We start from the raw sequence: 23680 nt of genomic DNA, 5'->3' as shown, positions 1-23680 counted from the left end.
AAGCTCATTGTCTTAAGGGTTAATGTCTAGAGGTAGTCAAGATAAATGAACCGTCTGATTCATTTGGATGAAAAACCCAACCACTTCATTAGGGATGAAAGTTTATGGCATGAATATGACAGTAAACTATGTATTTTAGAAATGCTGTGCCCTAGGTAGAAATGACCAACATGAAAACCACTGACATTTTGACTACATGACTTGGTCCTGTTCTTTTGTTAAATATAAAATGCGCACGTTTATGCCTATGCATGGCTTAAACCTGCTGAGTCAGCTAAGCTCAAGGGTGTTTAGCAACATATATTTCAGCAACGAGCTCTACAATGGTAATTATAGTTTATAGTTTGTGTTTTCACAAACATAAAATAGGCTTTTATGTTCTTGGTTAAAGTGAGGGCAAGTTAAGTAGAAAATGTAAGATATCCAGATGTCCATCCATACCACTTAGCCCTGCTTTAGCGCAGTGCATTTCATGGCTCAGTGAATGGTAAAAACAAAAGCTCCCTTTTTTGTTTTTATGCATTAAAGGGCCTTTGTACACTAACCTAGTTCTGACATCCCTCATCTCTAAATCAGCCTGAAAAATTACAGATATAATCAGATCTTGAATTTTAAATGTTTTCCAAATCTTAAAGCATACAATCGAAGAATATTTGATTTTAGTTTTGCAGTTTTAAAAAATCCCAAAATGTCAAAACTAGTTACAGTGATAAATCAGTGCCCAGTTTATTAGGTGGATCATTCTGGCACTAGGTCACACCCTTTTTTCCTCCAGAACAGCTTGAGTTCTTCAGGGTGTGAATTCTACAACTTGTACATTCTCCTCCGGGATGTTGCTGCATATTGAAACACAATGGTATTTCACAGCTGCTACAGTTTGAATGGCAGTACATTAATGGTGCGAACTGCCTACATCAACTTGTCCCAAAGATGCTTTATTGAGTTGAGATCTTGGGACCGCACATGCCACTCAAGTATGGTAGGCTCTCTGTTATGATCTTGGAAGCACTCTGAGATGGTAGATATTTTTACCCCGTTATATCCTGTGTGGGCTATCCATGCGATGAAGGCTAAAATGTGGCTTTGGAGGAAGGTGTCTGATCGGCAACAATGGATAGATAAGCTGTGGCCTCCAGATGTTGTTTATTTGGTATCAACAGGCCTAACACTTGGCAGGAGAGCATTCCCCATATCATTACCTCATTGCCACCAACCTGTGCTGTTGACACCGGTAAGAATGGACTCATGATGTTTATGCCAAATCCTGACTCTATCATCAACGTTGTGCAACAGGAACTAGGATTCATCAGACCGGGTGGCTCCAATGGGCAAATCAGTGTTGATCTAGGGGTGGTGATTGCTTACTCATTGGGCAACTTCTTGTTTGTAGCTGACAGAAATAGAACCTGGTTGACTGCTGCTATAGCCCATCAAAGACCGATGCGCTGTGCTATCTCAGATTCTGTTTTGCATACCGTTGTTGTACTTTGTCCTTATTTGCTGGTTGTGGCCTGTCTGTTAGCTTATGTTATTCTTGAAATGACTTGTTTTTGACCACAACACTTCTGATGACTGGATGGTTTTTTTTTGGTTGTATTATTCAGTGAATCCTAGACACTGTCATGCATGACACAACCAGGAGGGCTGGCCCTCTCTGTGTTCCTGGATCCGGCCCCCCTAGCACGGACAATAATGCCATGCTTAACACAAGGTTGCTTAATACTTAGTCAGACAGGAACTGGATCCCGTAATGCCTGTCTGCCTGCTTTATATAGCATGTCCTCGCTACATGACTCACTGTCTGTAGGAATGATTCAGTTTCACAAGTGGAGTGAACAAATTGGCCACCTTACGTTTTTTTTTTTTTTTTTGTAACTGATGACAAATGGGGAATGAAGTGTTCAAAGACATTTATAGCTTGTTTTTAGTTTGTTTTTACATGAAATATGCAGGTAGTTGGAGCCATAGGTAGAGCTCCTTTCACCGAGTTTCACTTAATTGCTATCCATGTACTGTGAAAGTGTGTAAACTTTTGTTGCATCTCTAACTTTGGGTGTTATATATCTAGTAAAACAAAGCACAGAATAATTATCAAAACAGCAACTGAAGTGTAGAGATATTTTTACATAAATACATTACTGTTGATAGTATGTAGGTGTTACTGTGGAGATAAAAGCGTAGGTTAATTATGTGGCATGCCATAAAACAGTGGAATTGTAAGGCTTTGTGAGTCTTATTTACTCCAAATTTTTAGCAAAATTCGTATCTATGTGTGAGCCACTAATGAGAGGTAAAGACCCACAATCACTGTTCGTGTTTCTGAGCTGATAACAGTCTGGCTCCGGGGGCTGCAGGGGGCATAACGTGTTGAGTGTTATGAACGATGTTCGAAAATGTATATTAGCACACTGCGAACTATCCCTGCTGCTGTAAGTACACTGGGCCGTTCCCTCTGATTTACTGGGGTGTATTACCAAGAGAGTGGAGAAAGCAGCAGACCCTGTCATAGTCTTCTGCAATCATAAGCAGAAAAGTAGTCATTAAATGTGGATGCGCCAAACACACGTATATATGGATTTAGATGCTGTTAAATGTCACGTAGCGGTATTTTTTGTGTTTACAGCATTTTTTTTTTTAAAATTTCTGATTTACAGCGCCACCCACCTTTACGGACATACCGCCGCAGTATGTGGAGGCGAGAGAGGGGGGCAGCATCACTCTGAGTTGTACTGCGTTTGGAAACCCAAAACCAGTCATCACCTGGCTAAGAGAGGGGGAGCAACTGGCAACTGACAAAAAATACACGGTAACCAAATGCTGCCTTTTTGAAAAAACTCAGCCACCACCTTATTTACTGATCTAAAATACACAACGGTGTACAAAATGGAGTTTTTATGACTCCACATGAGTTAGAAACAATTTTGGTTTCACTAAACATTAATCAATATTTCCTAATTTCTGACCTGGTTCCCCAAAACACTAGACATTTTGAGTCTTGTCCTTTTTTTTACTGTTCTTAGTCTATGAATAGGTTCTTTGAAACAAAAGCCTTTTTGATCTTGTGCATCTGAAAGGGGAAGGAATGGTAAAACCCTGCATGGGAACCACAAACCAAAATACTGTGCTTTGAACACATACGTTTGGGAAGAAGAATTGCACGGTAATTGTTTCTAATGCACTTAATGAGCTCCATCAATTGATTTAACCATAAATATCGATATGTGCGTCTTGACAATATACGAGTAAAAAAAAAAGTGCTCTGTCATTCGCTCTGATCGTGGCAAATGTGACAGATGAAAGAGCATGTATGCACTGGGAACTTGGAAAAAGGAACTGACAAGTACGTCTGTACACTAGCACTGCCTCAAGCTTGCGAAGGGAGAAGGCTGTCTGTGATTTGACAGAACAGGCAGTCTGTCTGGCTCCAGCAGGCATTGTCTCGGTGCTCATCAGAGGGCTACCCCTCAGGAAAACAAACTGCTGAGGCGGATCTAACTTGCCGTTTCCCGCCTCTCTTTCCCCGGCGTTTTCTGTTGGAGAGTTTTTTTTTTACCTTTCGATGCTCCCCGTTCCCTTTGAACTGTGGTGACTACGCCAGCCTCGTCTTTTCGGTGTTTCGCTTGTTGTAATTCCGTAAGCATGCTGTCAGCTATACGTAACATCTGCGCCTTGGGCTTTCTGAGTGACATTTGCCTTGCGTCGGCTGCCACTTGCGCTCGTTGATGTGTGATGAACAGGAAACGATGGCTTGTTGCTGTTCTTTTTTTTTCCTTTTCATCCGTACCTGCTCTTAGCGAGCGGACGCGTTCTAGGATCTTAGCTATGCTCATAGAATTATGCCCGGCAGAACCAGCAAAGGTCATGCTCAGACGTTCTGCAGTATAACAGTCTTGCCATGGAGATAAAAACAGGCAGTTCTTGTACATTTACAGTTCCACCCCTGTTAATATTACATTCATTTCAGTATAAAACTAAATATAAATATAACCTGGAGACCAGATGTCATTCGTGAGCTAAGAACAGTGGGCTGTAGTTTCTGTATTTTAACTGTAAAGAAGGGCAGTACAATATATAATTTATGTATTTTGCTGCTACTAAATCGTTAATAGGTCTGCCCCTCTTTGCCCTGACTCCGTCTTCCCTTTTGAAGTCATTCTGTTCTGAAAACCCAGTCGCAGTGTACACAATGGACAAGTGTCATGACCCCGCCTTTTAAAGAGGTGGTGGGAAGGCCACGGGCTTGGTGCTTTCTGCTATGCTGCTAGGGCATGGGAAGAGAGAAAAGAAAGAATGTCTCTGTGTAATAAAACCACCAAAAGATTCAGGGAGGACATCTCAATGCGGCTGAGTGTTTAGTCTCCCAGAGATCTTTTCTTTGGGTCTGGTGTTTACCCTTATCTCCTCTGAAATGATTTGTGTGTCTGGGTGTATTCATACGGAACTCCAGGCATACACACACACACACACACACACACACACACACACAGGAGTTCATTACGTGCTCCCATCTGCAGAGTCAGGGTGATGCATCACAGAGTGACAGGTTCCTGTCAGGACAGTCACACCACTGATATGCTAGAACTTTCTGCTGGCTGCCCATCTCTGATGCACCTTGGATACTATGTAGGGAGGGTGGGGGGTGGAGGGGGGAGCAAGACAAGTCCTGTTGCAGGGGCTGCTGAGGTGGACAAAGCTTTGTTGTCTGTATAATGCAGATCCCTTGCTCATTTTGGTGAAGGCTCTGTTCTATTACAACACTCTGACACATATAGTCATTAATATGCATAACAAACATCTTAGGGAAAACTTCTTTCCACTGCTAGGATACAGCAGGAACCAGTCTACTGTAAACATGTTAAATATAGACTCATGTCATATGATCACTGCATTGGTACTCAATATAGAAATACAGTTACACCTACACAGAAAACTTGTCTTCACTCCCTCACAGCGCCCAAACTGCCAAACTCCCGCTAACATGTCTAACTGAGAATAAAATGATGAGACATGCGCTAAATCTGTGTGAATTATGGGAGATTATAATACTGAAAAAGCCGCTTGACATGCAGTGTCTTTTCAATCCCGTCTCTGTTACAGTAATCTCTGAAGGCATCTGTGTGTGATAATGTGGTAAAAAATAATAATGAACGTGTATGTGTGGTGACATTTATGAACGTGTTTCTGCAGGTAAGTGATGGCAGTCTAACAGTCCAGATCATCACGCGGGAAGACAGAGGGGCCTACACCTGCCGTGCTCACAGTGACCAGGGGGAGGCAGTGCATACCACCCGCCTGCTGGTACAAGGTGAGGATGCTGGGCTCAGTGAATACTGTAGACATTACCAGTTCATGTTACTAGTGTCTAATCCTCATACGGTAGGGTGGCCATATGTCTTCTTTTTCCCGGACATGTCCTCTTTTTCAGATCTAAAAAGCGCGTCCGGCCAGGATTTCTAAATCGCCAAAAATATCCGGGATTTTGCTTTTGCTTTATACAGTCGCTATTCATTGTGTGTGCATTTGCACCGCTTTGACCTTTTTGTTTAGGTCCTGTCCTCTCGCACGCCACCAGTGGACGGTCATGTACGCTATTATACTGTAAACATTGGTTAAACTGCATCTCATTCTTTACCCATAACACCGCAGCAACAGCCAAGAGACCGTTAAGAAAGCCATAATGCCACCAAAACTTGAATGGAAAGAAAGGTCATCTTGCCACTGTTATTATGCTAGCAGTTATTTGTCTTATCAAAGTCTAGCTGGCTACATATTGTGGCATTTAAGTACAGATGCAGTTTGGTTGAGATCTGACCTAATCTTAACCTCTTCCTGCCAATTCAAGAAGACTTGCTTGACATTAGCAACATGCTAACAGCTGTACTTTTATCAGTGGTTAGTTTGGTAGAACATACTGAATGTACACTATCAATACAAATCAACAAAAAGGGCCTTAGGGTATTAACTATGGTCTGAATAGGGCATTTTTTTTTTTTTTTTTCAAATTTGGACTCGGTCCACTGGGCTGTACAAGATACATAAAGAAGCCCTTGAACACATAGTGCTGCATTGATAATGTGTAAAAGATGTTAATGAATACTAATGAATCCCTTGTTAATTAGTCTGGTTCTCTGCCTCGGTGTTTGGAAACATCGAATGGCGGTGTCTGTCTTTTTACAGCTGCTTCTCTTTAAGCACATCTGCACCAGTCAATACTTCTGGCCCTCTCCCGCAGACTCCATCTGTAAAGATCACTGGCTGTCAGTCAGCCTTTAATGGAGCGCTCTTTCTCTCTCTCTCTCGCTCTCTCTCTCTCTCTCTCTCTCTCTCTCTCTCTTGCTCTCTTTCTCTTTCTCTCTCTCTCTCTCTCTCTCTCTCTCTCTGTCTTGTTGGTGGAGGCAGATTAGAGTACTGCTTAGATAGATGGCAATGATATGGGCCTCCAGTTATTGCTTGTCCCCTGTAAAAACTCCCTCTCTTCAGAGTGGGTCATTTAATCACAGAGCGAGTAACGCCACTGGTCTCTCAGAGGAGGACGCTTCGGGCTGATTAGTGCAGGGTTTCATTGTCTCTGTTTTTCTCAGTTTATCTGTGAAAGGTTTTTGTTCTTCTCATTCGTCAACCGTTCTAGATCTTTCTTTCTGTGGGTGGTGTCGGCGTAGGGGTGTGACTGGGTCTTGTTAGGAATCTCGGGAACAGATGGAAACGGTCATGAGCCTTAAGTGTGTGAGGGTGATTCCCCCTTTAGCTGTTGTCAGTGACCTTGCTCTTCTCAGACTCTCAGCAGGACCACAATGAGCCAAGCCTCTCCCCATATGGCCCTGTGCTAGATGGAGATGATGAAGTGGTTAAGTTTATTACCCATGCTCGTGTACAGTATGACAGCAAACATGAGTAGTCTGTCTGTCAGTGGCTCTGTGGCTTTCTCTGTTCTCAGATTTATGGCAGCTGAGCATGCTCATGAATACAGAGTCTTGCGGCGCATAGAAAGGCTCACAGGGGAAAAACCAAAGCCTGGTGTGTGGAGATTCTCTGTCTCCCTTTTCATCTCTGACAGCGAAAGAGAGAGAGAGAGAGGGGAGAGACAGAGAGAGAGAGAGAGAGAGAGTGAGTGAAATCCCCATTTATTTGGTCAGTTTAACATTTCACAGAAACACATATTATAATCACTCTTCAAACCGCTACATCAAAAATAAGTGTCACAGAGACATCAAAATGCAGTAAAAAGCTTGCAATTCAATGCTATTGATACAGTATCATCATCTTCACATAAAACATTCTGTACGAACAAAAATGCATAGATTCTCAGCTTATACCAGGCATGTCCAACCCTCACACATGTGACTGGCTTACCAGATCTGTTGGTCCCTGTTCTCTGTTTTGGACAACAACCTTTATCACACCAGACAACACTATCACTTTTTCTTAGTATGCATTAAAAAAGCGGTTTGAAAAAAAGATAATAGTAACTAAATCATACAAACACGAGCACTGTACCAAGTCGTGTGTGTGTGTGTGTGTGTGTGTGTGTGTGTGTGTGTGAGTGTGGGAGAGAGAGAGAGACTTAGTCATACGACAGAAGCATAGTTACACTGTGCCAGTTGAAAATTGCCTGCCCAGGGGTGTTTGTTGAGTTCAGTTAACTAGCAATATTGCTCACTGTTTTTACAAAGTGCAATATTCTTTTGGAGCCTCAGGAGAGGCTCTCCACTTGAATCTATGTGCAATAACAGAGGATGAGCCTTGCCTGGATATTTTTAGCCTCTTTCAAATGATGTACTTGTATTTTTTTTTTCTTTTCTAAATGCAAATCTATTGCACTACAAGTAGTCCCTTGAGGTAATATGTCATTAACCAAATAGTGATGAAATATCCAGGAGGCTTTGTAACACTGTCCATAAGAAATCGTCAGCACGGATTTCATGGCAAGTCATGTATTTGTTTGCGCTGAAGGCTACGTGGCTGCGTATTTTTTATTTTATTTTTTCATAGAGCATATGCAAGTTACACTCGACCGAGATCCGGGATGGTTCTGTACGCTTGCCTGCCGACGTCCAATTAAAAAATCTGTTGCCAATTTCTGGGACAGCCTCACGTGGGCAGGAAGGGTGATCTCTGTGGGGAGGTCTGACACTAATGCCCTTGGTGTTAGAGAGGAAGCGTGTGCTGCAGCGTAGAGATACCTTAATCCACAGACCCCGTTGCAACATCACACGCAAGACCGTGGAGGATGAAGTACTCACACTGGGTTGTAGCTTGATGGCTGACGAATGTTTTAACGTTTTTGGTGATGTTTTTGTTTATTTTTTGCCCTGTTGTTTTGCATCGTTTTGCAGGACCTCCGTATATTGTCTCACCGCCAGAGAACGTTACCGTAAACATATCCCAGAATGCCCTCTTCACGTGCCAAGCTGAAGCATATCCTGGCAACCTTACCTACACCTGGTTCTGGGAGGAAGATAACGTCTACTTCAAGAAGTAAAGTTATGATCGAGTTCACTACTGTGCCGCGATGTTTCAGTGACTGTTCTAAAAGTTCTTTTCACCAAGCTATCGTGTGTGTGTGTGTGTGTGTGTGACTGAGAGAGTGGGTGTGTTTATTTCTGTGTCTGTATTGCTCTTGCTACTTTCCTCACTGGAAACCTCAGTGTTCTTTAAGTTTGCAGTGTAAAAAGAAGATGTAGCAGTAGTATAAAAACATGCTAGGTGCACACAGCAGGTTTTAAAGCCATGACTAGAACATCTTGTGACACTTTGCTTATGTCATCACATGCCAGAAAAAAAAAAACACTGGGTGTTGAAAGGGTACTCTGACTCTGCAAATATACCTAAAATAACCCTCTACATGGAGGCCTGTATTGACCCTTCACATTGATTTCCCCATCTTACGTTTTCGATCAGCAGTCCCGAAATAGAACATAAAAACTGAGGTTTCCAGTAGTACAGCAACCTTTCATTCAGAGTGTGTGATAGAGCAAAATTGTTGAATTGTGAATCTCTCTGAAAGCCAACCCTAAGGAAATTCTGCAGTATGCAAACCTGTAATTCAGAATGTATGCTGTTCCAAAATGTATAGGGAATGTTTATTTGCATTATCCGTTCATTTTAGTGGTTTAAGATTTCTGATAAATAACATGAGGTAATTAGGCCATGTGATTTTTTTTTCTGGCACTCAGTGTCAGAATTTTAAAATCCAGAAATGTGTTTATTTGTCCTTCAAAACATGTTTTTTTTCAGTCTTAAAAGATGGTGCATTTCTTAATATTTTTTCCTCCTTCTGCCTGCAGTGATCTGAAGCTCAGAGTGCGCATTCTGATTGACGGCACTCTCATCATCTTCAGAGTGAAGCCAGAGGATGCTGGGAAATATACCTGCAGTCCTAGCAACAGCCTGGGCATCTCTCCGTCTGCCTCCGCCTACCTGACGGTGCAGTGTAAGTGTGTGTGCTCTTATATTCACCAATAGCCTGACTAAACAAGCAACAGGGCTCATACAGCGCTTGCGTTTATGACTGACTCTTTTGTTAGGTCTTCGCACTTTGGGGTTATGCCACATCAGTCAGTGTGTTCTTTTGGGTACTGTGTAGGGAAAGGGAAAAAGGATTTAGATAAACACAAGTACATCAACGATCTTTACATTGCTTATACATTCTCTTATATTTTAGTCATTTACAGACACACCTGCTTAATAATGTCCTCTTAATTAATTTAATTCATCTGTTAAATGGGAGGTTTGGCTATTCTCTCTTTCCTGAGTGTTGGCTAATTAGAGCGGATCCCCACCATGCTGTTTGCCTGTTGTAATTGGGTAAATGATTAAAATACTTTAGACACAAACATTCTATTAGATTCCTTTTTGGATATAGCCTACGGAAATTGATTAAGTCTATGTAGAATTGTGGAGGGAAAATTAGATGGAATTGTGAGCTTGAGATTTTAATTTAAGTTTGGAGCTTATTCTCTACATTCTTTCTTTCTGAATTCATTCTTTCTGCTTTCTTTTCTCTCCTTCGTGCCATTTTCAGATCCTGCCCGGGTCGTGAATATGCCGCCAGTCATCTACGTGCCGAGAAAGTTGCCAGGAATTATTCGCTGCCCTGTGGATGCCAACCCACCTGTGACTTCGGTCAGATGGGAAAAAGATGGCTACCCATTAAGAGTTGAGAAAGTGAGTCAGCAGTGAATTAGAGACCTCTCCAGCTTGGGGTGACAGACTCAAGCAATTTCATTTTCATATAAATATAGCATATGTATCCTCACACATACATACACATGCTGATTTCCTCTCGCAGTACCCTGGTTGGAGCCAAATGGCAGATGGAAGCATTCGAGTGGCAGAGGTAACAGAAGACTCCCTTGGCACCTACACCTGTGTGCCTTACAATGTCCTAGGTACCATGGGACAGTCCCCCCCAGCCACTCTGGTGCTAAAGGTACAGAAACATCTCATGAGTCTAGGCCTTCAACCTGATAAAGTTCGTAACTTGCTGTGGTTCTGCTCCTTGCTTGGTCAAATACTGTATTTCCATTCACTCTGTAGGACCCACCCTACTTTAATGTGAGGCCTGGGGGGGAGTACCGTCAGGAGGCTGGGAGAGAGCTGGTCATTCCCTGTGCTGCTTCTGGAGACCCTGAGATCCCAACGATCACGTGGAGAAAAGTAGGCTTGGCTCGGCAAACGCCAGATGCAATCACATACCACTTAAATCTCTCACACCGCAACTGAGGGATCTTTTACCATACAAACATTTACGAGAAATTTTTGATGATCAATAACAGAGATGCAGTCACAGAGACAATACCTCCTTTAACGTGTAAATGCCCAGGTTCACTGACTTTAAACAAAGAGCCATTCATAGTCTTTCATGTGTCTAAAACTCACACGTTCTTCTTATTCATGTTCATAGAAAAGCTTGTCTCTGTTTGTGTCTATGTAAAGCATACTTGTGCTTTGTCTTGGTAAAGGTAGGGAAGCCCAGCAGAAGCAAGCACAACGTCTTACCCAGTGGCAGCTTACAGTTTCTGTCTCTGAGCAAGGAGGACCATGGGGAGTGGGAATGTGTCGCTACCAACGTTGTCACAAGCATCACTGCCAGCACACGACTTTTTGTAATAGGTAAAAGTACTGTACTCCTGAAAACGATTTCTACTCTTAACTCTGCCACCTACGTAGGAGATCCTCAAAATTTTGTATACCATGCACAACAAAACCAGTGTTGAGCTTGAGCATGAAATTCTAACTGATGTTTATTGAGTCGGCTTGAGACCGCACTTCACAGCATACTTGCACTGTTTCTCAGCTGCAAAAAGACGTGCGTTTCTGAGTTGTCTCGCTCCACTACGTGGAGCTTTTGGGTGAAAAATAGATCTTCGTCGCCAAGTAGCATCAGTGAGTCATTAAGGCAAATGTCTGGCAGCCCTGAGGTCATAAATCGCAGCTGTCATGTCACTGAGTTTGCCCCCGTATGACAAGTGATGTGTCAGAGTGGGCTGACAGCGAGACACGTGCTGTTTGTTCAAGCGTGGTCAGATTTCACGACATGACATGTGCTCGTTACTAATGAGCTGGCCATTAAGCCACACTGTACAGCTGCCCTGTCACGATAAGGACCATAAAGGCATTTCTGACCTAGTCTTTTTTAATATCATCCTACTGCCCAGTCCAGCTTTTTCTCTTATCTGACTGCTTCCTGCTGTTGTGGTTACAGGTTACTATTTACTTTCAGGACTAAATATGTCTGTACGGGGGTCACTAATGTGTAGACTGACGTAATCTGCACTCTTTAAAATCCTGTTTATCTTCTGATGAACATGGTCTTGTCTGTTATACACCATAAGCCTATAATTTGAGATGTAGTCGTTGTATGATAAGTGTCTCATTCAGCCTTTAATTAACCGGAATCTTTGGAACGTATAGATATGGATGATTAAAGGGATTTAGGCTTCATATTGTATAGCTCAGCTTAGGCTGTACTGTGCTGCTAAAGATAGGGAAGCTTTGGCTGAGCTGTGATACGTCGCGGTTAAAAGTGGGGAGTGATTGACAATTTATAGAATAGCCTTTTTTCTGTCTCAAAGGTTGTCTGATGTGTTATTCAATAGCAATGAAGCATGACAACACCCATGACACGCAGGGCTGTAATAACGACAAGAATCTGAGAGAATTTTTGTTCAGTTGGAAGATGTGAGAAATGACCAGGGCTTTTCTGGATCACAGGCACTAGTCCACATGCGCCAGCCAACATTCATGTATCTGCAACCACAACCTCAGCTAATGTCTCCTGGGAACCTGGCTACGACGGAGGCTTCGAACAGACATTTTCAGTGTGGTATGGTCCTGTGTAAGTCCTGTCTGTGAACTATTTTATCTACGACTGTTCTCAGCGCTTTGCCCTATATACATTGGCATTGGCTGAGAACTGACTCTGGCATGTCAAAGAACATTGATTTAAGAACATTCCATGCATTCCGTTTTCCTTCATGGAAAATCTGTTGTTTTCATGGTGAAAGTTGGTATTTTAAAGTAAATATGGTTTGATAAATCAGTTCCCACAGCATTCATTTTCATTCAGTGTATGCATAGATTTATTTTCCCGGAAAGAAATCGCTTATTGAAGGCAGTTGTTTCATCGAAAGCATTGTTTCATTGAAAAAGCATTATAAGATAATGTGAACCCCTTGAAGTTATATTTCATGAAATATGATCTATAATATGATATGAATTACATTAGCTGCCTCTACGTCATGTTCAGTGATTTGTGATATACTGTGACTGCAGTTATAAAACTGTGGATCCCCTGACCAAGTAATGCAGTTACTTGTCATTTTCATTACTGTTCTGTCACAGCCTGACAATACAAACTTTCTCTGAATTACGCATTAAATCAGAGGAGAATATTACATCTGTTACACACTTAAATAATGTATGACTTCTTCTCTGGGAGCTGTAGCTGTAAATACATGAGAATAAATTATCTGGTTGCCCTGGGAAAAGACTCCAAAAAAAAAATTATGGTCGCTAAAAGCACTGTATCGTTATTCAGTGTGAAATCTGTGTTAGACTAGATGCTAGGCCTCTGATTTATTGTTGTTTCTGGCTTACTGTTGTTGAACTGATGCCTCCTCTATGCACATTTGTGGGCTGGGAGTCACAAATTGGGTTCACTTATCACATTTAGTTCAACAATTCAAATTAAGAGATCCTCATGAGGTGTGTTGTGATAAACGTACCTCGTACAAGACTACAACAGATTGGTGGAAGGAATGAATATATGTGTGTTATATATAAAAATGTTTTTGCAGACAAGCCCTTGATGTAATGTGTATTCAGAGTGTCAATTGGTTTAATTACCCAATAGGAAGAAGAAAACAGATCTTGGGCCACATGATTGGCTCTCCTTGCCTGTCCCGGGCTCCCAAACATGGCTGTTGGTACAGGGATTGGAGCCAAAGACTGCCTATCAATTCAGTGTGCTGGCCCAGAATAAGCTGGGTACGGGCCCTTTCAGTGAGGTAGTCACTGTGAATACAGTAGGTGGGTGATGTTTTACTCAAGCTTTTAAATTGCTCCTGACCCCTAACTGTCTCCTCCAATCAAATACTCTGGCTTTGTTTAATAAACAAAGGCCTCTGTATCCCTTTGTCTTTCTCAGTGTACCCCATAAGTACCCCTGAACCACTGGTGCTTCTTACTCCACCAAGGTGCCTCACAGCCAATCGGACACAGCAGGGTGTACTGTTGACATGGCTTCCTCCAGCCAATCACACTTCCCCTATAGATCGCTACATCATCGAGTTCCGTCTGGGAGAGAGGTGGGAAGTGCTAGACGACTACATCCCAGCAGCTGAGACTGAGATAATGGCCAGAGACCTTGTCCAGGTAAAAACTGTCATAGTCTTGGACAAAAGCATCCTGCCCTTGCCTCTCAGCTATCCGTTTCACACTCTGTGTTTGTGAATGCATGGCAGTATATAGAACTGTTAATGATCTGTCCCTTAAAGCCGCTAGATGCTGATACTGTAGTTGCAGAACAGATGCTGTTTTTGCTTTGTAAGAAAATTGTTCTGGATGTTACGGAACATGGTTTTATATTAGTCCCTAGAATAATTTTCTAATACATGTAGGCTATGTAATGTTATGGCATAACCTCTATATATTTTTTTAGTGGGTTAGTAATTAGCCTTATCAGTAATAAGACGGAGTCTGTTTTCTCATTATTGTCTCCCACAGGACTCATGGTATGAATTCCGTGCGTTGGCTGTCATGGATGATCTTATTAGTGAAAGCAGTAATGTAGTGGGAGTGTCAAGTACAGGTGAGAATATAAGATCAATTTTCTTCGCTGTAATTACATAGAGTTCCACTGCCCCCTGCTGTTCATCACAGTTAGTGCACCCAACATAGCACAGCATGCACAGTGTCCAAGTTAGCCTGAATATCAGCTGACAAAATGACGACTGGATGGAGCAACCAACTCTTTTAACGGCTGATTGGCCGCAGTACATAGTATATGTCCCTTCTATTTGATCCTCTGGAGTATGTCTCCTCTCTCAGACCCCTTCCCTCCCACAGAGGTTTCAGATGAGGGCCTGGCCCGGCCGGTGGTGGCTGGTATCGTGGCTACTATTTGCTTCCTTGCTGCCGCCATCCTCTTCAGCACACTTGCTGCATGCTTCGTGAATAAGCAGCACCGCCGAAAACTCAAACGGAAACGAGGTGGGTTTAAGCCGGATCGTTTTATCTCGAAAAAAGTTTTCTCTGAAAATACACGTTTTTTTAATTACAGTAGAGAGGAGAAACTGTCGTTCTGATGATGATGATGTATTGCAGGCAGAATTAATCACAGTTCAGAGATATTGTCATTTGTGGCTAATTTCCTGTTATCTCTGTCTTTTTCAGATCCTCCTCTGTCCATAACACATTGTAGGAAGAGCTTGGAATCACCGTAAGTGATATTATATTCAAACATCACTCATATTTCAGCCAACATTTTTAGCAAGTGTTCAGCAGAGCTAATAGATCCCAGGCTCACAGCAGCACACAGTGCTAGAGGGCATGTTTGAGGGGGGGGGGGAGGGGGTATGGCGGAGGAGGCGGGGGTTCGCTCAAACAGCTGACCATAGCATCTCCGCTCCTCTGGAGAGGGACGTTTGGAGGAGGATTTGAACGGTCACCAGGAATGGCTGCTATAAATGCATCCGTGCTTACCTATGCTTTTCAGCCAGAAGATGCATTGATTTGCCATTACAAACGATCTTATCCAGCTTTTTTTTTTTTTTTCCTCCAGTAGATGATTCGGGCTGTGACAGAGCCTTATCAATCCAAGCCGAATAAATTATCAACATGAAAACTTATGCTTCAGCTCTTCAGCACTGATCAATGAGCATGACAGCACATCACCTCTGCATTTGAACAGGACTAAAACAGAGGAGAGCGTCAGAACTAGACTTCATTCTCCCACCCTGATTCCATGATGGTCTTTCATATATCCAGCCCCATTTCCTTCATCTCACCCATCTCCACGTTGCTCTGTGGAACCGTAGTCTGGTTGATGGCCTCTTCTGCCCCGTCTCTATTGTGTCTCCCACCGCAGGCCTCCACTTTCCCCCTTGCCTGGCATTGAGCCCTACTGGGAAGAGCCAGACAGGAGCAGCTACAGGCCCCCTTCCACCAGCCCTCAGTGAGTGCCTGCAAGTCCTTCCAGCGGCCGCCGCTAGGGGGCGCTTAGTCAGTCTTAGTCGCATGCTTTCCGTCTGTGGTGCGGAGCGAGTTCTTTCCGCGTTGGGCTAAGTTTAGTTTTGTTTTGGGGCGATGCGTATTATAATACACTGCTGCTCCTTCTTTTGTGTGTTTTAATAATTAGAACAAATGCAGAACTGATGAATAAAAACAATATATGAGGTTTATGTTGAATCGAGATGAATAGTAATAAAAATAAAAAACAAAAAACACTGATGTTGCCATAGGATAAAATATAAGAGTTTGAGTTTTTTCTAATTTGTGTGTGTGTGTGTGTGTTTTTTTTTTTCCTTCAGTCTTCCAAGTCTCATTCTGTTCTCTCCATCATGTCGCTCCATAGCACTGTCTTTCTCCAGTCATCCACTCAGGAAAATGCCACACAGTTAGGACCTGAGAATGTGATATATAGTTTATCTTTAGAATTTATAATTAATACATCAAATATATAATAATGGTGAAGCATAAATAATGGTCAACTAGGATGGATGTAAAAAAAAATGTATTTCATACTTAGAGTGGGTGTTTTTTGACACAGTGAGTTTTACTGATACCCTTGACGTCCCCTAACTCACAAAAGTGACATACAGTCACCACCTATGGACATCTTAATCCTCTTTCGTGGTCTTTCGCCATATTGAAAGTATCTGCGGTAGATTTGTCAACTAATAGTCTGATATGAAACACTCCATTTGTTTGTGTGGTTCTGTGGCCCCGTTTATTTATTTATTTTTTTTCTTTGTAGCTTCATTTACTACACACTGCTCTTGCGAAACCTCTATCTGTTCTCTTTGACAGGCTGTCCTCTGGGAAGATCAGTCCAGAGAGCATCCCCTCCTCACGTCCGTCTTCTCTGGCCAGCGTCGGAGGGCACGGCCTCTACGTGAAGAAGCTCCCCAGCCCTAGGAAAGAGAAGGAACTCTCCCTCTACAAGAAAACCAAGAGAGCAATAATTAGCAAGAAGTATAGCGTGTCCAAGCACGAGGCCGAAGTCACAACCCCCATCGAGCTGATAAGCCGCGGGCCGGACGGCCGCTTCGTTATGGACACGACAGACCCGGAGGCGTCCCTCAAGCCCCGTCGCATCGAGGGCTTCCCCTTCGTGGAGGAGTCAGACCTGTATCCCGAGTTCCGGCAGTCGGACGAAGAGAACGACGACCCAGGGCCCCTTCCCCCAGTTATGGCCACGCTCAGACCCCAGATTTCCCCAGTCTCCTCCAGCCAGGAATCCTACATGCAGCCCCCAGCCTACAGCCCCCGCTTCCAGAGGCCCATGGAAGGTATGAGCATTTTGGAGGGTAGCCGGCTTCACGCCACAGGCCAGAGTCGAGTCTCTCACTTTCACAGGGTCTTTCCTCCTGGCCCGTTCTATGGCTATCTAGGTAGCGCAGCCGAATCAGAGCTGCACCCTCCTTTTTACATGCCTGACATCAGCCCGCGTAGCTCTGCCATGTCCTCACCCCCATACCCCCCCGAGGGGCCTTTCCGCCATCCCACCATCCCAGAGGAGAGGGAGGAGCTGAGGATCCACCAGTACGCAACCTCTAGCCACGCCCTCCCGCTGGCCCGCAGCCCTCCCTCGCCCTCTCGTTCGTCTGAGATCTGGCAGCCTCCTGATTTCCCCTTTGTGAGTCAGGAGGGGCCCCGTCTCGCCCTGCCACCCCACCACCCCTCACATCTTCACCGGGACCTCCCCGAGCCCCCGCCATACCCCTCCCATAGCCGCACGTTCAGCAGTGCTCAGCTCCCCTCCGGCTCTGCCTTCCTGCAGCTGGAGCCCCCCAGGGCCCACCTGAGCAGATCTCCTGGCAAGTTCCCCACTCAGGGCCCTCCGGCCAAGCATGTAACTATGCAACAGGCCCAGAGTCTAGGGCAGTTGAGACACACTGCCCATGGTATGGGTGTACCAGTGTTGCCTTACCCGGGTGTGGCGGCCCGTATGGGGAGCCCCAGTACACTGCACAGTGAGAGTTCAGACACCTGGAGGCCTGAGCCACAGTCCTGGCTGAGCCCCAGGACGGCGCGGCGGATGGATCTGGGCCTACAGCAGGTGGTCCTGCAGCCGTCTCGACTCTCCCCGCTCACCCAGACCCCCCCGAGCTCGCACGCTGGCTCCCCAGATATCCTAGTTCGCCCTCCGCCCCGTCGCAGCATCCTGCGCTCCTCCCGCTCTCAGGAGATGCCGGAGTCGGCGCGTCACCCGGCCAGCGTCTCGTTCTCCCGACGGTCCCTCTCTTCCCCAGCCACTTCACCCATCCAGGGCGAGAGTAGCAGACGGCTAAGCCCCGGCTACCACGCCCACATGGCATTTGCCACCGCAGCAGCCAGCTACCCCTCTCAGTCCCCCTCACCCCCTGTGGAGAGCAGTGATGTTTTCGGGCAGATGCCATCCCAGAGAAGGACTGATGAGGAGATGCTGCCCTCAGAGCCCTCCCCAGGGTAGGTCAAACTCACCGTCTCAGGACCGATATATTTTTATTAATACATTTTTATGGAGAGGTTTTTTTTTAAAAGAAATATACATTTAAATAAATGTATATACATACGTATTTTATTAATGTATTTTTATTTAGTGCTTACTTGACAATGAATTCTTTGTATACCTCCCTCCTCCCACATCTATTCCAAATATAATTAAAATGACTTCAGACTTAGTCCGAGCAATGCATACTATTTTATCCTTTTTTTTTTTTTTTTTTTAAAGATGATTTTCTCTGTTAATGGTAGAGTGGTACCTATACCGCTACCCAGTTTATTATTTATTAAAATCCACTATACATTGAGGAATCCCTAATCTATTTTAATTTCATAAATGATCTTCGTGTAATTTCGCTTCGTGATTTTTTTTTTTTTTTCCTCTTTGAGTACTCTCATAATGACGTCATGACTCTCTATACCCTTTGTCCTCTTTTGTGGGTTGATTGCATCACACCCCTTCTTCTTCAACTCATCTTCCTCCTCCTCCTCCTCCTCCTCCTTCCCTCTCCAGCTTCCTCATTTCTCTCTCAGTCCCTCCCTGATCTCCAGGCTTGACCATCTGGGTGGCCTGCTTAGGCAGCCTGCGTTGCCAGTGATGAGTACGCTCATCTCTAGCAACATCATCGTCATGTAGAGTAGAGTCGTCGCGTTCTCTCTGAGACTTGAGACTTGAGTTAGTCTTACCCTCTTTGTTTTTGATTGATCTCAGCTATCTGGGCAGCATTGTTGTGACCAGGTCCTCTACACCACAATAGGTAAGGGTTGAATCCATGTCTGAAAGGGGAGGGGTTAGCAGGCGGGGTTTTAATTCTCATTCTCATTTAAAGGGGAATGACAGTCTTTTGTTGAGTCACTGGAGTATTTCTCTTTTTTTTTTTGCTTCACTATAGAAACCATGTACTGGTTTGCAGTACATGGGTGTTTTGATACGGATAATACGTATTTTCACAGTCCACATCAGTACCTGGCTGTGTTTATCACTAAACAGCTTCATTTATCACTAAACTGAAACAACTGAAAAAAAGAAAAAAAATCACTTAAATGAATAATTCACATTTGGTTTAGTATTTAATATGTTAATATTTAACATTTTATTTCATAAGCATGGAACCATATAATGAGCAGACTAAAATATTCCCCTTTAAAGTTTTGTTCCATATCCAAAATCTCATGCATGCCTTTTTCTAAATACTCCTTCTCAATGCTTAAAAAAAAAAAAAAAAAAAAAAAAATCAGTAACAACAATTTCTCCAACTAAATTCTTGTCACATTTTTGTCGTCCTTAGTGGTTTGGTTGCTTTCTTTTTTATGTGACTGTTCTTTAACGGCCATCTCCCCTTCCTGCCATCTCTTCTCCTGTCAGCATGGTGAAGCCACTGTTCCGCTGTATCCATGGTAATGAGAGTTGTGTTTGATGTGACGGACTGTAGTACTCAGCCATGTCTCTGCCCCCGGCCCTCTACTAATGCCTTTCACTCTGTCTCTCCACAGCAGCAGCACAAGGGAAGCCCTGTCTATAAAGCTTTGTGTTTCTGTGCCTTGTGGAACGCTTTTAACTGAATCTACAGAAAGGAATTTAAAGTTGTCTTCAAGTCCAAGGACAACATAATTGGACCTTTTTAGTCCAACATTTTACACGAGAACATGCAACATTTAGGTGCTGGAGTAGGACTTTTACCTGTTGAAATGCTGGTATGGGTATTGGGTCTTAAGACATGTTCGATTAGTTTTTCACCTGTTTTTAATTTGTTTCTTTTTTTTGCTTTGTAATATAAGTATAGTTTGTGAGGTGTAGCACTGGTATGTTTCTAAAGTCTGTATAAAGTTTAGATAGATAAACCAGAATTATAGGATATATTTGGGAATCATCAAAACCTCAAGAGTCTCATGCTGAGGTGTTTAGAGTTTAATTAACAAGTTATTCGTGAAGTAACAGCTGCCAGGCAAAATGAATGTAAATAAATTGACATTGGAGTGCCCTCTTGTGTAATCTGTTGGTAGTACACAAAATTTACCAAACGCATCTAATACAAAATGTGACACGTCTCAGTTTAATAAGTACTTACTTACAGAAAAATACATTTACTCTTTATAAATCACATTATTTTATGTTGTAGCCCAACCTTTTATGAATCACCGCTCTTCAGATTCAGTTTTTATATCACAGCATTGCTACATTTGTTTTCAGTTAATGAGATTAGTGACATGTTTGGCAACAAATCGTCTTTTAACACAATCCCTTTCTCGTGTTGAATTTCTGCAGATTAACAATTTAACAATCTTGCAAGATAAGTGTTTTTACAGCTCACCCAAAGTTGATTCATCGTTGCCCTAATGTGCAGTATGTGCTGATCAGTGAAGTTGACGTGTATTGCAGTTCTTCTTGTTTACCCTCAAATATAACTGATCTTAACAGTCTGAAGTAATAAAAATGATGTTTTGCTCATCTCATAGGCAATGTCTAGGTGCAGTGAGAGTACCTGCAGGGTCTGAGAGCTTTGAAGCACTGATTAATCATTGCATTAAAAAAGCCAAAAAAGTGGCTGCCAACAACAACAACAATTCCAAATCCAAGAGAAGACAAGGTAAGTTTTGTCTTTTTTTACATCTCTCTCCCTCTCTCTCTCTCTCTCTCTCTGTCCTGCTATCCCTCTCTAAGGCCATAACATGCTGTTTGCCCACTGGTTTAATTACTTTGGGTGATGAAAAAACAGTACGCTCTTGGATAACGGCATCATCAGGCCAAACTGAAGGGTACCGCGGCTGAGTCACAAAATCCTTTTCCTTTGTTCCTCTTTACCCAGACGTGTCGACCTCTCAGACCCAGCAGCTCCACACACCTCAGGCAGCACTGGCCGAAGAAGAACTCTGCTCTCCCCAGAAGAGGAAGAGGAAAAGACCCATGAGAAAATCTCCCTATTTCCATCTCTCCTCCTTACTGCGCTGGACTCATCCCAGGGAGGACAGGAAGGCCCTTCTGGCCAGTATGGACACTCTCCCTCCAAACTATGGCACTCTACTCTAAAGGTCTCCAGCACTGTATAGAGCCTAATCCTCAAAGGATCTGTAATCCAGTCTAGCAACAGGTCTTTGGTAGTGCTTGTTGTTAATCTAAAACAAGCTGTAATTTATTTATTTTTTGTCCCCGTTTTTTTTTTCCTGGCACAAGAGTAAAACATTTAAATCTTGTATTTTGTGTAAATTCAATCATCTTATCCAACATGTGGAAAACTGTGGGTAAGGAGGGGTTGGGGTGGGGGTTGGGGGGTTGGGGCATAACATGAGTGGATAGAAACAACTGTTTCTTCCCTCTAAAATATGAGGAGTAGCTCAGTAGTCCAATTGTCACGCACACAAAAAAATAGAGCTTTTTTTTTCTTTTAAGTTATGTCAGAACCAGACAGTTATGTAATCAGTACACTCCTGGCCCTCAAAAACTGATACTTAACACAGGGTTGTTTTTTTTTTTCCTCAGTGTATACCTCAGAATAACAAAAAATTGGCACATATTTTGGCACTTCTACAATATTTTGTGCAATTTAAAGTATTCGTATATATATATATTTATATATACATATTATGCTCTTGATTAATTGCAAAACAATTGCAATAGCACCTGAATATTACAAAGTATTTACATGACCCAGAAAACACAGAGGCCCAGAAACTGATTGTTCTGCTTTGAGTATTAGATTTATTTTTCAAAGAAAAAAAAAATTAACTAATGTAAAGCACAGTGGGATAAAAGAATTATAAGCGACAAAATGTTTTCTGCTCACATAAAAGACTGGTCTGCCGATCCTCCTGCTAAGTTCTAGAGTGCTGTTGGCATTTCTCTTTAAGGGGAACTATTGTAAGTTTGGAGATGCTTAACAAATCCTGTATATGTCCACGTTCCTCACTCCAATGTGGAACAAAAAAAACAACTTTGTTTCTAGTTTAGTTCAGAATACAGGCAGTCACTGCTATTTTTTGATATATATAACAAGAACTAGTCATTATTAAAAACTGAATGTGGTAGCATACTTTTGTATTTTTCAGTGAGGAGTTAGTGTGTGGGTGAAGAGGACAAATATGGATGGAAATATGGCATATTTGTATTACCGATAAGTAGTTTCATGCTCTTGATATTTAAAATGACTATCTTTCTCATAGTCTCATTCGTGTGCCCTGAGGAATTTTCAAATTTTTGTCATTTCCAATGACAAAAAAAACAGTTCTCCTTATTCATTTTTTGTACCTAAGAAAACTTCAGGATGACAAATCTAAACCAGGGACAAGAATAGTCTAAAATATCATTTCAACATGAAAGGCTTCTTTGTGCTTTCAAAACAAAATCATAATTGAAAGGTCGCCTCTGAAACGATGCTCTCGAGGTTTTTAGTTATTGGATTTGAAATTTGATGTCTTGTCCCATAGCTGCTGAAGTTTATTCATTTAGCCTGTAAGCTGTGAATCAAACACATCACATTGGAGTTTGGCTCTTAGATAATTGAGGTGTAAGCACATGTTAAGCATAGCCCCAGTCCGTCTTTGGTTGGACTTTTTTGTTATGTCATCTTGCTGGATATGCAAAACCTCTTCCATTTTAGGGTAAATATGTGAAATATAGTGGATTATGTGAAAAATAACCTTGGCATTCCCTAAATGTTGAAATCTGAGCTATGTTACATGTATTGTTATCTGTTCAGGCAATGTAAGCCTTTTTTGGAGGGTTTTCCTTACACACTTGTGATAGGAAGTGATGACATTAATTCTATCAATTGTAAACTGTGATGTTGAGATAGTCCAATCAGTTTAATAGAGATAATCAAGTATTCATTCAAATGTTGTGCTGGGAATACATCAAGGAGTTATTGTAGAAAACGCAGGTGTTTAAAACCCACACAGATTCCTCTTTACTGAGAGAAAAAATATGTAGGGGCAGAATTTTTGGTTTAAATCGCTTTGTGTTCAAGGGAGGGCTTCATCAATAATTTGCTTGTATTATCTTTTGCACCCAAGTTCTTATGTACTTTACTATTACCCTTGAGGACACAGCAAGTATCGTGTTGAACTACAGTTCTGAACTACAGTTAGGAACTGTGTATAAAAGGCTGTCCTATGTTGCTAGAACTCACTAACACATGCAGCTCTGCTACCTGCAGTTAGCGTTGTGCGTGTGGGTGTGTGTGTGTGTGTGTGTGTGTATGTATGTGTATGCGTGAATTCAGTTGAAATCTAACCGATGATGAATGTATTGCTGTGAGTGAGTGAGTGAGATTCTTAGGTCATAATACCGTACTGTTAAATTATGGCTATCGTACTAGCTTGGCAAGTGGCATCCCCTGCATAAAAGCTGGACGTTAAAAAAAAAAAAAGACTAATATTCCACAAGATTCCTTTTTTCCATCTAACATTTCATATTCTAAAGAGAAGAATCTGAAAGTTTACTGAAATAGCCTACACATGACATCATGCAGCTTTAAAA

The 23680-nt window shown here is 42.6% G+C and overlaps 1 protein-coding gene across 1 annotated transcript in view; it reads left to right on the top strand.

The window, feature by feature from the left end:
- Positions 1–21235, top strand: part of igsf9ba (immunoglobulin superfamily, member 9Ba) — a 40896-nt gene extending 19661 nt beyond the window's left edge. Inside the window, exons 4-21 of the mRNA XM_030777846.1 lie at positions 2655–2806; positions 5188–5305; positions 8334–8475; positions 9285–9430; positions 10022–10164; positions 10289–10429; positions 10537–10656; positions 10962–11112; positions 12214–12337; positions 13355–13530; positions 13649–13875; positions 14227–14311; positions 14551–14712; positions 14896–14941; positions 15590–15676; positions 16531–18171; positions 20665–20795; positions 21015–21235. Of these exons, the coding sequence (XP_030633706.1) occupies positions 2655–2806; positions 5188–5305; positions 8334–8475; positions 9285–9430; positions 10022–10164; positions 10289–10429; positions 10537–10656; positions 10962–11112; positions 12214–12337; positions 13355–13530; positions 13649–13875; positions 14227–14311; positions 14551–14712; positions 14896–14941; positions 15590–15676; positions 16531–18171; positions 20665–20795; positions 21015–21235 (4013 nt within the window). The remainder of the gene's footprint in view (positions 1–2654; positions 2807–5187; positions 5306–8333; positions 8476–9284; positions 9431–10021; positions 10165–10288; positions 10430–10536; positions 10657–10961; positions 11113–12213; positions 12338–13354; positions 13531–13648; positions 13876–14226; positions 14312–14550; positions 14713–14895; positions 14942–15589; positions 15677–16530; positions 18172–20664; positions 20796–21014) is intronic.
- The last annotated feature ends 2445 nt before the right edge of the window (positions 21236–23680 follow it).

This window comes from Chanos chanos, chromosome 6, assembly GCF_902362185.1.
Source record: "Chanos chanos chromosome 6, fChaCha1.1, whole genome shotgun sequence".
Classification (NCBI taxonomy): Eukaryota; Metazoa; Chordata; class Actinopteri; order Gonorynchiformes; family Chanidae; genus Chanos; species Chanos chanos.
This window is presented reverse-complemented; position numbering and strand designations above follow the sequence as displayed.